The 13,508-nt window shown below is 32.2% G+C and overlaps 1 protein-coding gene across 1 annotated transcript; it reads left to right on the plus strand.

Annotated features, from left to right (window-relative positions):
* Positions 1 to 232: 232 nt before the first annotated feature.
* LOC105172343 (RNA-binding (RRM/RBD/RNP motifs) family protein) lies at positions 233 to 13,308 on the plus strand. Its single transcript, XM_011093726.3, has 8 exons — positions 233 to 510; positions 608 to 705; positions 845 to 896; positions 2,972 to 3,042; positions 6,781 to 6,871; positions 6,940 to 7,015; positions 11,855 to 11,933; positions 12,738 to 13,308. The coding sequence occupies exons 1-8, from the start codon at positions 357 to 359 to the stop codon at positions 13,053 to 13,055; spliced, it is 939 nt and encodes a 312-aa protein (XP_011092028.1). The 5' UTR covers positions 233 to 356; the 3' UTR covers positions 13,056 to 13,308.
* Positions 13,309 to 13,508: the final 200 nt, after the last annotated feature.

The following is a 13,508-nucleotide window of genomic DNA, read 5'->3' on the forward strand; positions in this document are numbered from 1 at the left end:
CAAATATTTTCTTAGACTATATAATTATAATAATATATATACAATTCAACCTACCTACAAACAAAATAATATATAAACAAAAATATAAATACATATAAAAAAATAACAACATAAAGTAAATTTTTATCTTATAAAAATAAAATTAAACATACAACATCTATTTTATATTATTTTAAATTATCTTGAGAAATAAATCAAACAAACTCAAATATACTTATTTATCAACGTTTTTGTGCGTGTATCCCCAAACAAAACTAAAATAAACATTCCAAAAATGAATCCAGATTTGAAACTCTCCGACACTCGCATCCAGTTGAGCATTTGGCGGTAGAATGTGAGCTCCAGGGTTTGAGAAAATGAGCCGTGGCGGTAGCAGCAGCAACAGTATAAATTCAGTGTTCTATGCCGAGACTTACCATCCGATCCAAGCGGGAAGCATCGACGGAACCGATATTCTCCCCCATGACAACGCCGTCTATAGAGCTCTTCTTTGTTCCAATGCTTCCCTCTGTAACTACTCCTACTTTGCTGCTACGGTTGCTGTTTATGGCTCAATGATGATTACGGGTGTAGCGTGGAATTGAAAATTTGTTGCTCGATTTTGCAGATGATCCCTTTGGCGACCCGAAAGTTATTGGCGACCCTTATTGTACTCTCTTTGTCGGTCGCCTCTCTCATCTCACCACCGAAGACACTCTCCGTAAGGTATTCACATATGATATGTTGTTTGTTTGTTTTTAGCTGTATGCGTATCTGTTGCTTTGGGGCTAGAAATGAAATGGAATGTTATGTTATTGAGATTCTGCAATCTGCCTGTTTTTTTATTTTTTTAATCTTTTCTCAGGCTATGAGCGAATATGGGAGGGTTAAGAACTTGCGGTTGGTCAGACACATAGGTAACTTACTCTCTTCAGCAAGGGTATTATTTTTCGTTGATTTTTTTACTTGGAAAGAGCAAGCAAATCACTGAGTGAAGGTTCAAATCATGTTGGGATTGCTTGCAGTTGGCCAAAATTGTTTGTCCTTTGGCATATTACATTGTCATTAGTGTGAATTTATAAAATGGTGCTGCATATGTTAATTTCAGTGTGTGAATTTAAACTCCAACCTACTAAAATGTACATTAGTCTTCATAAAAAGCATACTCAAAGGCTCTTTTCTTTATGGCAATTTTGCATCAGGGGCCAATGGAGGTGCAGTCCTGTAAAATTTTATAAGTCCCACTCCTATTGATAGAGGAGGAAGCAGGAAATTTATCCCCTTCACTATGATTGGTTCACTAGCCCCTTCTACTAGCAATGTGAGATTTCAATTGGACCGTGGGTCGTTCATGTTTGAACATGAACTGTAGCATTCTGCAATCTGCTTGAAATTCCATAATTATCGCCAGTCAAGTAGGATACCTATCGAAAAGTTTTCGCTACACAAGTAAAGATGATGAAATCATCAAAGATTTGACCTTTTTGAACTCTGTTGGCAACTCAATAGAGGCCTGGAAACAAACAGAATATGTGTACGAACAATATCTAGCAAAAACTTAGTCACTTCATGTTAAAACTATTAAGAAAAGCAGGTAACATGGCAAACTGGTGATCTAGTGGGGACTCTGATCATCTATTGCCATTGTAAATGATATAAGTTTTAATGATAACTGACAGAATATTGTCAAAGGATTTCCACAAAGCTATTCCAACCGACAATTTCCCAGTTGAATTGCCAGTTTCTTGTCCAAACACTTTGTACAGATCCTACTTCCATGGCTGCTTACATGTCCCATTTATATAACTCCAGGAGATAATAGGAGCAAAAAACAAATATAGATGAAAATTAGCGAAGAAAAATTAATGTGATGTGGAGGATCCCTAATGTGCTCAGTGTTGAGGCTAGAGCATAGAGCGCAAAAGGGAGATCTAGGTTTTATTTGTGCCCTATCCCAATGAATGAGAGAAAAACATTGAATTAGACAGGTATGATAACACTATGCAACAATGTAACTTTTTCCGCGGTAAGTCCTACATATGGGAAACCTCTCATCCTACAGTATGACTATGGCATTGATCAGATTCACCTTGAATATTCCAATTAAACATAAAAACAATTGCATTGCAATAATATTAATCTCTATAATATTGACTAAGTGGTTCATTAAGGAATTTTTGCCATCATTTTACATTCTGTGCCAACATTGATTCATCGTTTCTAAAAGAAAGGGAGAAGAAGCGAATCCTTACTGATAACAACCTTTCTGTCCTTAATCGATAAGTCTGGGAAATCATATCAGAACATTAAACACATATTTGGCTTATCGCCTTTAGTGGTTTATGCTTTTGATTGTTCACAGACTTATATGATTTATAATTTGGATTTTAATTATACTTAACCCTCTCTAAAATAATCAACTTAATAATTTACCAACTCTTCCTTCCCTTTCCCACAAATACAAACCCCTCCATCTATGTTTTCTCTACTGAAAAATCTGCTGAAAATCTAGACGGAAGTCATAAATAGACTTTTAGATAAAATGATTAAGTTATCTGCTTATCAAATGATCATTTTGCTCCTAGGTATTTTGTTATGTTTATATATTTGGGAAGGATGTGTGCAATGCTTCTGTAGTTTGATGGACTTCTCTGTAAAATATCAATAATTAAATTTTGTTACCCTTCATCAAATATCTTAGGTAATATCTTTTTTGCCCCACCTCCCCCAAACTTTATAGAAATGATTTCTGATATTGGAATTGGGCTACTCAAGGCTAATTGTTTGTTGGCTCATTTCTAGGGTTCCGAATCCTATAAGACCCTACTTTACTTTTGAGCTACAAGATTGTATGGGCATAACTCACAAGGAAAGCATAAGGATATCAAGATCTTGCTTTTGTCTTGAGACTTGTTCTAAGTCAAGGAGTTGGTACATTGGTCTTCCTTTTCCCTGCTTGAAACAATTCCAAATTAGAATTATTTTTGTGCAGTTACAGGTGCCTCACGTGGTTATGGCTTTGTGGAGTTTGAAACAGAGAAAGAGATGCGCCGAGCCTACAAGGTGATACGTGGCAAAGATTATTAGCTTGACCTTCGACATTTATCTGCATTTTCTTTGTATTATTTGTTTTGTTCCTTTTGTTGCTGTGCTACTTTTTGGTATTTATTTTCTGTTTCCAAGAAATTGTCCCTCCCTGTGATTGAAATAAAAATCCTAATAAGATAGGGTTCTTTTCAATAATTGTTTTGTGATTGTGACAAGATTCTAGAGGCATAGATCTCCAATCGTGAACTAGTATCGTAGAAGGTTTTCCTGCCGACCGACGCTCATCTTTCTTATTTATTTATTTGTCATAGTTTCAGTAGTCCTTTAATCTTACACTAGCCCAGAGAAAAGAAGTCAGGTTAGGGAGAATCTATTAGATTCTGTTAAAGCAAATGAACGAGTAAAAGAAATATAATGGTTATTGCTCTGATGATGTTTCCGTAAGGATATATGTATATATATATATATTGTATTCAAATAAGATGTATGTGTAAAAGAAGGCTTACTGCTTCAAAATACTTCAATGAACAAATAGGAAGTGAAGCTTTGTTTTGTTGTTGCAAAAGAATATACAATTTCCTAGTTTTGAATGTGATGCAATGTTTAGCACATCTGCGATGGATTTGGGATTTGAAAGCGATGCATTATATACTGAAGAAGAAAACTATATACCGAGTGTTACTCAGAGTTAACTAGTGTTCCCTGCATGGTATGGAGAAACACCGATATTGTGCATTACTCATTCTCTTATGTTGTATTTTGACACCAAAAATTGTGAATTACTCGTGCTTTTATGTTGTATTTTCACACTGATATTGTGCATTACTCATGCTCTTATGTTGTATGTTAGTTTGAAATAATCACCTCATCTAAAAGTTTAAATTTGTGAAGAAAATTATATAATGTTTAATATCTCTAACAACACTCTACGAGTTATCACAATCTTCATAAAAAATAGAAAATAATGTACCGGATGAAGAATGCAAGATATATATCACTTTCTGGTATAATATGTCCTATCAGAAAAAGAAATGAGGACCCTGAACTTTAGAAAACCTCACGTTTAAGCAAACATTGCTGGAGAGAGGAAGATAATGAAATTGTTCAGGGCCCGCTATTTATTAATATACTTTTTTGGTTTTGCTTGGGGTTCTTCAAAGTAGATTGACCAAACATAAAAACATAACACAATTAATATGATTTACATTATATATAAAATGTAGAAATTTTACATGTAATTGAATAAGTTCAACATGATGGGTATGCCTAATATCATCTTCTTGTACTTAATGTGAGTATGTAGGAATTACCAAGGATGTGATAAAACTATAAAATTAACAACTATTGTTATATATTATGACTCCAGTACAACATAGAATAGTGTTTGAAATTTCTTTGCAATTAAAATATCTTCGACATTGTTCCATCTTGAGTCTGAAAGTGTGAACTCAAGTTCGCAGTGTGTTGATTCTCTTAAACATGTCTTGACAGAAAGTTTATTGGACCAGAAATATTTATACATTAATGCGAAATGATATGGGATAGCTAAAAAGTTAATAATTCTGCTGTTCCAACTCTGAATAGGAAGTAATTGAAGCAGATTGGGAAAATCTAGTAACGAGAAAACCATTTCTAGGAACAGGAGTGCAGAATGTAGGAATTGGAATTCAATGTATCATCTGAGGCAGCATTTCTTTTGGCTATAAGATGACGGTCACTTAAAGAAAATTTTAGCATAATTGATTCAAACAGAGGCTGGGAACTTTCTGTAAGACTATAAGGAATGATGGTTAAAAAATCAAGGATTAGTTAGAGAGGTGGCAATTCCAAAGTGCTGTTTTTGTTAAATCAATCTGGGATCAACCATCAGAGCAAGGAAAGCACGCATCGCTGGAAGGTTGCATGGAATCAAGGTGCGAAAATAGTTGCTTTTCTCTGCAGGAATTCAATATGGCCTATCCTGGCTTTGTCATATTTTTGGATTGGTGTTCAATTGCAATGGCAAGGGGAATATGCTAATCATTCTAAACTATATGGTGGTCCGTGGTACATTTTAGAGTCTCACCTTTTTTATTTTGGTTGAGTTTCTGATGGGGGGGAATATAGTCTTAGGTCTTGCATTATGCTATCTCAGATAGCCTGGGTGGAGAAAATAAGTTATAGATCTTTCAAACCTGAAAATCCTGTATGGGGACTGGAATCCACTATTGTCCTTTGGGTATTGTCAAAGTGAAAAATCCACCTTATGCACAGGTTCTTGGTTTGGTTTGTGGATTAATTGGATGGTAAGATTACAAACTCTTCTATATGGGAATTTCCTATTAAACCAGGATTTATCTGAAGAATGAGAAAAACCACATTGCTCAGGCGTCCATATGGGTTTAGTGTACAGATATGGAGCTAACCATTCAATATGCCAGTTGAAAAACTTTGCAATTTGATAATTTGTCTTTAACTTTGTAACTTTTAATCTTTCACAAACGTAGTGATATGATATTAGGATGCTCAAATATGTTAGGCATAACTGGTTATCAGATAACAGTTAGGGAAATTCATCCGAACAAAGAATAAAATAACAGAACAATATGAAAGAGTCACACCTTTAAATGCTTGATTCGTAAAATATAGTGTAGTTTCATCATCATGACTTGCTGAGGTTGTCAAGTGGTCATGTCCACTTCGAAGGCTTGGAGATGTATATTATATATTGTTGGATGCAGTTATGACAAACTAGATTGAGCATTGAATTAACATATAAGTGAGAAATCTCAAAAGTTTCTTCAGGAACTGCATTTTCTCAGCATACAATCTTCTGAAAATTGATTTACTGCTCTCTAGCTTGTTCTGCAATCATTTAAAGTCGAAAGGGTCGAAATTAAACAAAAAAAATACACACTACTGCTTCTCTTTATATACAATTGGAAGGGATTTTGAAAAGGTAGAAACAAACCCCATATAGAAATATTGTTCAAGAAGTTTGAGATAACCTGGAATACATTCCTGGTCATGGGACAATATGCCACCAATAGTAATCTATTTGGGAGAAAATGGGGGTTGAGGGTGATTTAACCAGAGGTGAAGCCATGGCGAGGAAGTATACGGGGAAGAAGTAGAAAATACCCTCATGAAAGCTGACAGCGCTGGTGTGTCGGGTAGGAAGAATGTCCAAAACCTATTGACACAACTCCAAAGATCAGCCAAATAAAATTGAACAGTGATTTAAGACAAAAATGAACAGTAAAAAAGGGCCTGGAACTGTCTTTGGGAGACATACGCAAACGTTGGAAGTGTTATAGGCTGTCACGGGGATAACCCAGAATTGGATCCAAACAAAGCGTTGGCATCTCTGCGCTTTAGGCTCAAGATTAGTAGTGAGTGGGGAATTGGTGTAGTCACATCATCTTAAGAGACAGTACTTTTCTGAAGAGGTGAAATTATTTGTAGACATCCCAATAAGTAAATAGGACCATTCCATTAGGACAGGCGATATTGGCCAAGTAGCCCTTCTCTAATTCTATTCTCTGTTCCAATTTCCAACATGTGCTTACTGTTACCCCAAAATAACTGAGACATCTAGCATTTAAGATGAGCAATTCTATGACTGATCTAGGTTTCAGTATGCCTCTTTTACTTGAAGTAATTATGTGCAATGTGGATTCTTAATTCTCATGCAATTAAGGTCACTATAATCTGTTATCTGTCAATCCGCCTTTGATACTTTATTGATGCTTATTGTATTATGCTTATTTATAGGACGCTCACCATACTTTTATTGATGATTCTGAGATCATAGTCGATTACAACAGACAGCATTTGATGCCTGGTTGGATTCCAAGAAGACTAGGTAGCCTAAACTCTTTGTTTGATGATGTTTTGTTACTCCACAGAGCTCAACATTATTATGTTTCACAGGAGGTGGTCTTGGTGGCAAGAAAGAATCAGGACAACTTCGATTTGGAGGAAGAGAAAGACCATTTCGAGCTCCACTGTATGTCACCTTTTCTTTGTTTGATATATATGCTTTAATGTGCTATTTGTTGAACTCTGATGTTTTAGAACACTACACATGGTTATTTGTCAAGAATGGGTTAAGATGAATAGTTTGGAAAGTAATTGTACTCAATGACACATGAATTGTTGCCAATTTTTTTCTGGAGAAGTCATGGGAGGGGGAAAATTTCTGAGGGATCAGATCTCAAAAGAAGTGTTTGCACTTCTTTTCCAAATCTCCATTAGGAATTCTTAGGCAGCGGAAAGACAGGCTGGCTAGGAAAATAAAGTTATCCATGAAGGGTCCATGGCACTTTCTACGTATCTACTTCTTTTTATCTTTTATTTTCATAGTATTTATATACTGTTCTGCATGTCTACTTCTTGATTCTTAATGAGCAGGATGTAACAGATTGCTTACGTCCAAGCTCCCAATAAGCCCCATTTCTTGGCATTATATGCCATCCAGATCAGGAATCTGATTGCTTGTATATCTCTGTTTTAAATTGTTTTTAACCTAATTTTGGGAAGAGAAGTGATTCCTCAGAACTAGGATATTTAAAATCTAGGGATCAAATACCATATTGATTTGATAACACGATGACCTTCCTCTTTATTTGACTTAATTGCAGACAAGTTACTCATACATTTTTATATATGAGCCAAGCCAGCACACATTCTAGCTTGAGCTATATACTTTATATTGAGCTTGCAAGCCGGCTCGCGAGCTTATCTTTTAAAAATTCACCATAAATTAGAATTATTAGTCCATATTCATATTTTAGTTTTAGATGATATTAAAATATGGTATTTTAGTTTATATTATCTAAGGACGAAGCTTAATCAACATTTTAGTACATTTTGATAAATTTTTTGTGAATAAATTATTATAATTTCATAGTGCTTGAGCACCAAACAATGTGCTTGAGCTCGAGAGTAAGGGAGCTCGAGCTCATATTCTTGGCCGAGTTTGGCTCGTTTGCACTCCTAGTTGCACGTGATTCATATTATCTCAATAAAATTGTTATAATATAATAATAAATTTATAAGTGAATATATATTAACTAAAATTTAATCTATACTTTATAAATACAAAATATTAATTTTACAAAAAAGTATTATTTTTACAAAGCAAAAACATACATTTAAAAATAAAATTTTTTTTTCTCCACTTTATTTATTTTTTTATATTATAAAAATATATTTCTTTTATATGCAATATATGCAAACGCAACAAATATTGGAAAAAGACACACACACACACGCATATATGTATATGTGTAGGATATATAATGACTAATACTGATAAATAAAAAATATATAGTAATTGATTTCTTATATATATAGAGAGAGAGAAGTAATGCATACAAAATTTAAAAGTATATGCATCATATACTTTACAATGTAGAATAAATGTATTGGTTTTATTTTATTTTTTACTTGGTGCTTTTCTAGTGTTATAAATTAATTTTAACTAATTTAATTTAATTTTAGAGATCAATTAAGAATTTAATGATATTGAAATTAAATTATGCGTCGCTAGAAAATTTATTTAGTAGAATTTAAATATATAGACCAAATACTTCAATGCTATATATGCAGTAGCCAAATTAACGGTCTTGCTCCATTAATTATGCATTAATTTTATTATGCAGAATGAGATTATTTTAGTCATTATAAAAAGTTAGCGTAATTACACAAATGACTTCTATTTTTTGCAAAATTACAAATACATCCCTCCAGGTTGTAGTTGTAATTACAAGTATACCTCCTATTTAATGGAAAAACTTTACATACAAATTCCTTGGATACATTGCACTAACACTCCCTTGAGGGTTGCACTTTTAATTTTATAAAAGATAGGTACGTTTGTGTAACTAGATCTAACCTCAGGAGTGTCGATGTATTTTACCAAAAAGTTAAGAAACTAAAAACATCAAAAAATTACTCGTACTTTTATATTATACATATACCACTAATATGAAAATATGATTTATAATATATATAATAATTCATAAATAATTATAACAAATATAGTTATATAGTATAATATTCATATAAACGATTTTGTTAGAATCCTAGTTTCATTTAATATTATACATGATTATAACATCTAATTAAATGGTAGGTTTAAATTACTTATATAATATATACACAACCAACATTGGTTTAAATTACTTATATATAATATATACAACCAACATTGGTTTAAATTACTTATATAAATATATACAACCAACATTAGTTTACTTTATCTTTTACATCCCTATATTTATAATAAAATTATTATTTAAATTTTAAATTTGCTTCACGTATGAAATGAGATTTTCTTTTTTTCCTCGGTGTGCAATCAGGAAAAAAAAGAAATAAATAACTAGTTTTTGATTTTCTTTTTATCTTTTACTCTTGTACGGACTATCACTTAATTTTCTTAAGTCAGAGACCAAGTAGCCAGTATGTTAAACATTCCATAAATATAGACTTGTTTAATTCATATAAATTTTGAAGAACATTATTGTAATTTTGTAATTATATTATAAAAATAATTAATAAAATCACTTATGAATAATTGATTTAAGTTCGTTTTTCCTAACATAAGTTTGTTTATTTATAGTCAAAGGGAAATTATCCCACAGATTGCTTCCCTTTCTTTTGATGAGATGATTGTTCAAGTTTCTAAGTTGTATCTTCTCCGAATTATATAAGCCTATATATTTTTCCTAGTTAGCATATTAAGATTTTTAATTTTATGTAATTAGTTATATACTACGAATAAAGCTCCTTATTACGAATAGAACTCTTTATTATAATTTATTTTTTATTAGAATTCTATTTCAATTAAACTATATAAAATTAACAACTATTATTATATAATTAGTTACAAAATTACTTAAATTTATAATCTATATGAAAATGATATAATTGGTATCACAAAAAAAAAAAAAGGGAAAAAACATAAAACATGACGAATCATTCACACTTTTATAGTATACATAGACAGAGACATAGATTCGTATATTAAGATTTTTAATTTTATTTAATTAGTTATTTATTATGAATAGAACTTTTTATTGTAATTCTTTTTATTAGAATTCTATCTCAATTAAACTATGTAAATAATTAATAATTGTTATAAAAACTAATTGTAAAATTACTTAAATTTATAATCTATTATTATATAAAAATGATAAAATTGACATCACAAAAAAAATGAAGAAATATAGAATATAGCGAGTCATTCTCATTTTATAATATACTGATTAGTATATTAAGATTTTTAATTTTATTTACTTAGTTATTTATTATGAATAAAACTCCTTATTATGAATGTAACTTTTTATTTAATTTATTTTTATTAGAATTCTATTTCAATTAAATTATATAAATAATTAACAACTATTATCATAAAAACTAATCACAAAATTACTTGATTTTGTAATTTATTATTATATGAAAAGGATATAATTGATATGAGGGGTTGATAGAAGCGAAACTATTGCATTATTTGAGTAAAGTAGAGAAATTGCTTTGAAGTGATTGAAATTCGATTAAGTCTTTTGAGATTGACATTGGAATTGAAAAGCAGAGATGAAATACTGATTGAGAAACTTGAGACCATAAAACTTGCACGCAGAATGATTTATGGTTTGCAGGAAATATATCCAACCTTCACGTTATTTAGTTTATTGGATCCTATAGGTTGATGGCCTCATTAGCAGTGATGAATTTGGGGCTTGCATACTGCTCCTCAATGTTATGTCTTTCACTGTTGAAAGGCTTTTGCTGTTTGAAGAACTCTTGTTTTTTCAACTAAAATTTCTTATTTTCTTACTAGTATGGACTTTTTCTGTTTTCTTTGCATAGAAAAGGATGAAAGGAAAATTTGAATTAAAGATTTTAGTAAATATTGTCACGTAATGATGGATGGAACAAAAAGGAGAGAATTCAGCAACCAACCTTGTTATTTGGACTCCACATTCTGGGGTGCACACATTTACTTACTGACATGGAGCATAATATTCAGATTTCCCTGCCAAAATAGATATCAAAATGATCAAGGAAAATGTTTAGAGATGGTTCCCCAATATTAGCAAGTTCATAATTTATTGGCAGACCTTGAATCAGGCTAAAAGTCTACAAATATTATTTTCTAGATGATTTAACCAAAATTGCTTTCAAGAAACAGAAGATACAAGGTTTGAGGTAAAATTACATCATTGGCTTTCTACACAAGGAGAGGCCAAAGCTGTTTTCAGCCATAATTACTAAGTAAATTGTGAAAAGTTATATATATATATATATATATAGAGAGAGAGAGAGAGAGAGAGAGTCAATAAATGTTTTGTGCCATTTCTAGTAATCTGTTTATTTCCTAATGAGGGGTTGTTTTCAGTTAATCAATAATTTAGAGCAATTGCAGCAGTTCGTCACAATGTCCGGGGGTTTGGAAGTATAGATTCTGCATATGCATTGCATTACTATTTCACATTCTAATTTCTTTGGTACAAAACACGAAACATATTAAAACCTATTAATGCTAGCTATTCATCTGTTGGCCAGTTGGGCAACAGTTAGTTCATGTGAGATTCTGCAGGAAAATGGATTAGCTACTACCTTCTGAAAGGGTTGTGGGAAGGGGGTTGAACAAACAGACTCTTGTTTGTTCTTTTATGAACTTGTTAAAAGCTGGCCTCGAGATTAAGATTCTGTTTCTCTAGAGAAGATATCTTCTGCATAGTCTCTTTCGTACTGCGTACATTGAAGATTTAATTTGGGAGTTCGCAGCTGATGTAGAATATGTATTCTCGACTTATATACTTTTTTATTGAGAAAACAGGAGGCAAATACCACTGGATGATTTAAAGAGGCTTGGAATACCAGCTCCTCCTGAAGGAAGGTACATGTCGCGCTTTCAGGTAAGCATATTTCAAATAATAAGCTTGTTGCATAATTAAGGAAAGCTCATAGTGCCACTTGAAGATCTGACATGCTGCCCTTAGAGTAGCTGTGTGTAAATTGGCTTCTTCTACTAAGGAGTCAATTGAAAACTAAGGGTTTGTTTAGTTCAAGTTAGAGGAAATGGGAAATGAAAGGGGGAGGGGAAGTTAAAAGGTAAGGGGAGGGAAAAAATAATAATTTTTCTTCAAATTGTTTGGCATGACTGGAAGGAGCCTCTACTTCCACATGTTTGGTATGAGAAAAATAGATTAAAAAGAAAAAAGTAAATTTTGTAATTTTATTGATCGACCCTTTCTCTTTATTTTATATTAGAAAATAGACAAGTTAATATTATACTATAATAATTTTTTTATTGTATAAAAAGTTTACAAATCTTATTAAACAAGAACATAAATATTTTTTTTTTACAAATATTCATTAAAATGAGTATTGTGCATATATTATAAAAAATTATGTATTGGTATTATCAATGAGAAAGAAAAAAGAATTGGAGGGAAATTATATATATGGATAATGGGGTAAATAAAAATAAAATATGTACATTTTTATCCTTTTGGTCTTATACTTCTAGTCGGAAACAAAATTGGACCCCGGAGGGTTTTCATATACATTCAGTTTTACTTCCCCTCTAACTATTCTTCCCAACCAGACACAACATTTTTTTTATACATTCACTTTTACGTTCACTTTTTTTATCCACTTCGAATCTATTATTGTTCTTGCCTAACGAAATTAGAAACCATCTTCAATACTTGAATTAGATCCCATCCCCACCAAGAAGGAAGAGAAGTAGTTCTGAAACTGGAGACTCTGATGAGCAAGAGAAACGGGGTGTGTCTTCTCATCGGCATGAGAAGTCATCAAGTCCAGATCGCTCTTATGGTGGAGGTAGGTCTACGTACAACGAAGACCGTCATCAAAAGCAGCATAAACAAGGTAGACATTCTTACAGGCACGAAAAGAAGCCGTCATCATCGCGGGAAAGGAGTCACGACAGAGACGAACGAGCTTATAGGTATCACAAAGATTTGCATCGACATGATAGGTGGACTCCTGGCGATGACTTTAATGATGACTAGGTAGGAGCTGTATCTTCCCATTTCCCTTCAAAATCAGAGTTCGATACATCCTTAATCTGTTCTTCTTGTTACATTAGTCAGCTGTTTCTTATCCAAGATTAACAGGTTAGAACCGCAGCATCTCTTAGTTTATACATTGTTGCAAACTATAATATAGTTTGGAAATCAAATAATAATCCTTGCAAATACCTTCTAGCGGCTGGCTGTAAACGTTAGCATTTGTATGGCATTTTGCTTCCTGCTGATTTTTAGATATTGCGGGCAATTCGAATATGCTAATCCATCGTTTGATATTGAGGTATTGCATGTGGATATTTCGTTTGATAATTTAATATGATGTTTGGTTGAAAGAATTATAACACATGGTTAAATAAAACGACTACAAAGAGTATCCATTTTTAAGGTATTTATATTTCTATATTGTAGCTTGTGAATGATTAAAAAAAAAATGAA

The sequence above is a fragment of the Sesamum indicum genome, linkage group LG10, assembly GCF_026168435.1.
Source record: "Sesamum indicum cultivar Baizhima isolate 11 linkage group LG10, ASM2616843v1, whole genome shotgun sequence".
Taxonomy (NCBI): Eukaryota; Viridiplantae; Streptophyta; class Magnoliopsida; order Lamiales; family Pedaliaceae; genus Sesamum; species Sesamum indicum.

Coding starts and splice junctions, on each gene's coding strand:
- LOC105172343 (XM_011093726.3), top strand. CDS start 357: ATGAGCCGTGGCGGTAGCAGCAGCAACAGTATAAATTCAGTGTTCTAT. Junction 3,043..6,780: donor AGATGCGCCGAGCCTACAAG/GTGATACGTGGC, acceptor GCTTATTTATAG/GACGCTCACCATACTTTTAT. Junction 7,016..11,854: donor AGACCATTTCGAGCTCCACT/GTATGTCACCTT, acceptor TTGAGAAAACAG/GAGGCAAATACCACTGGATG.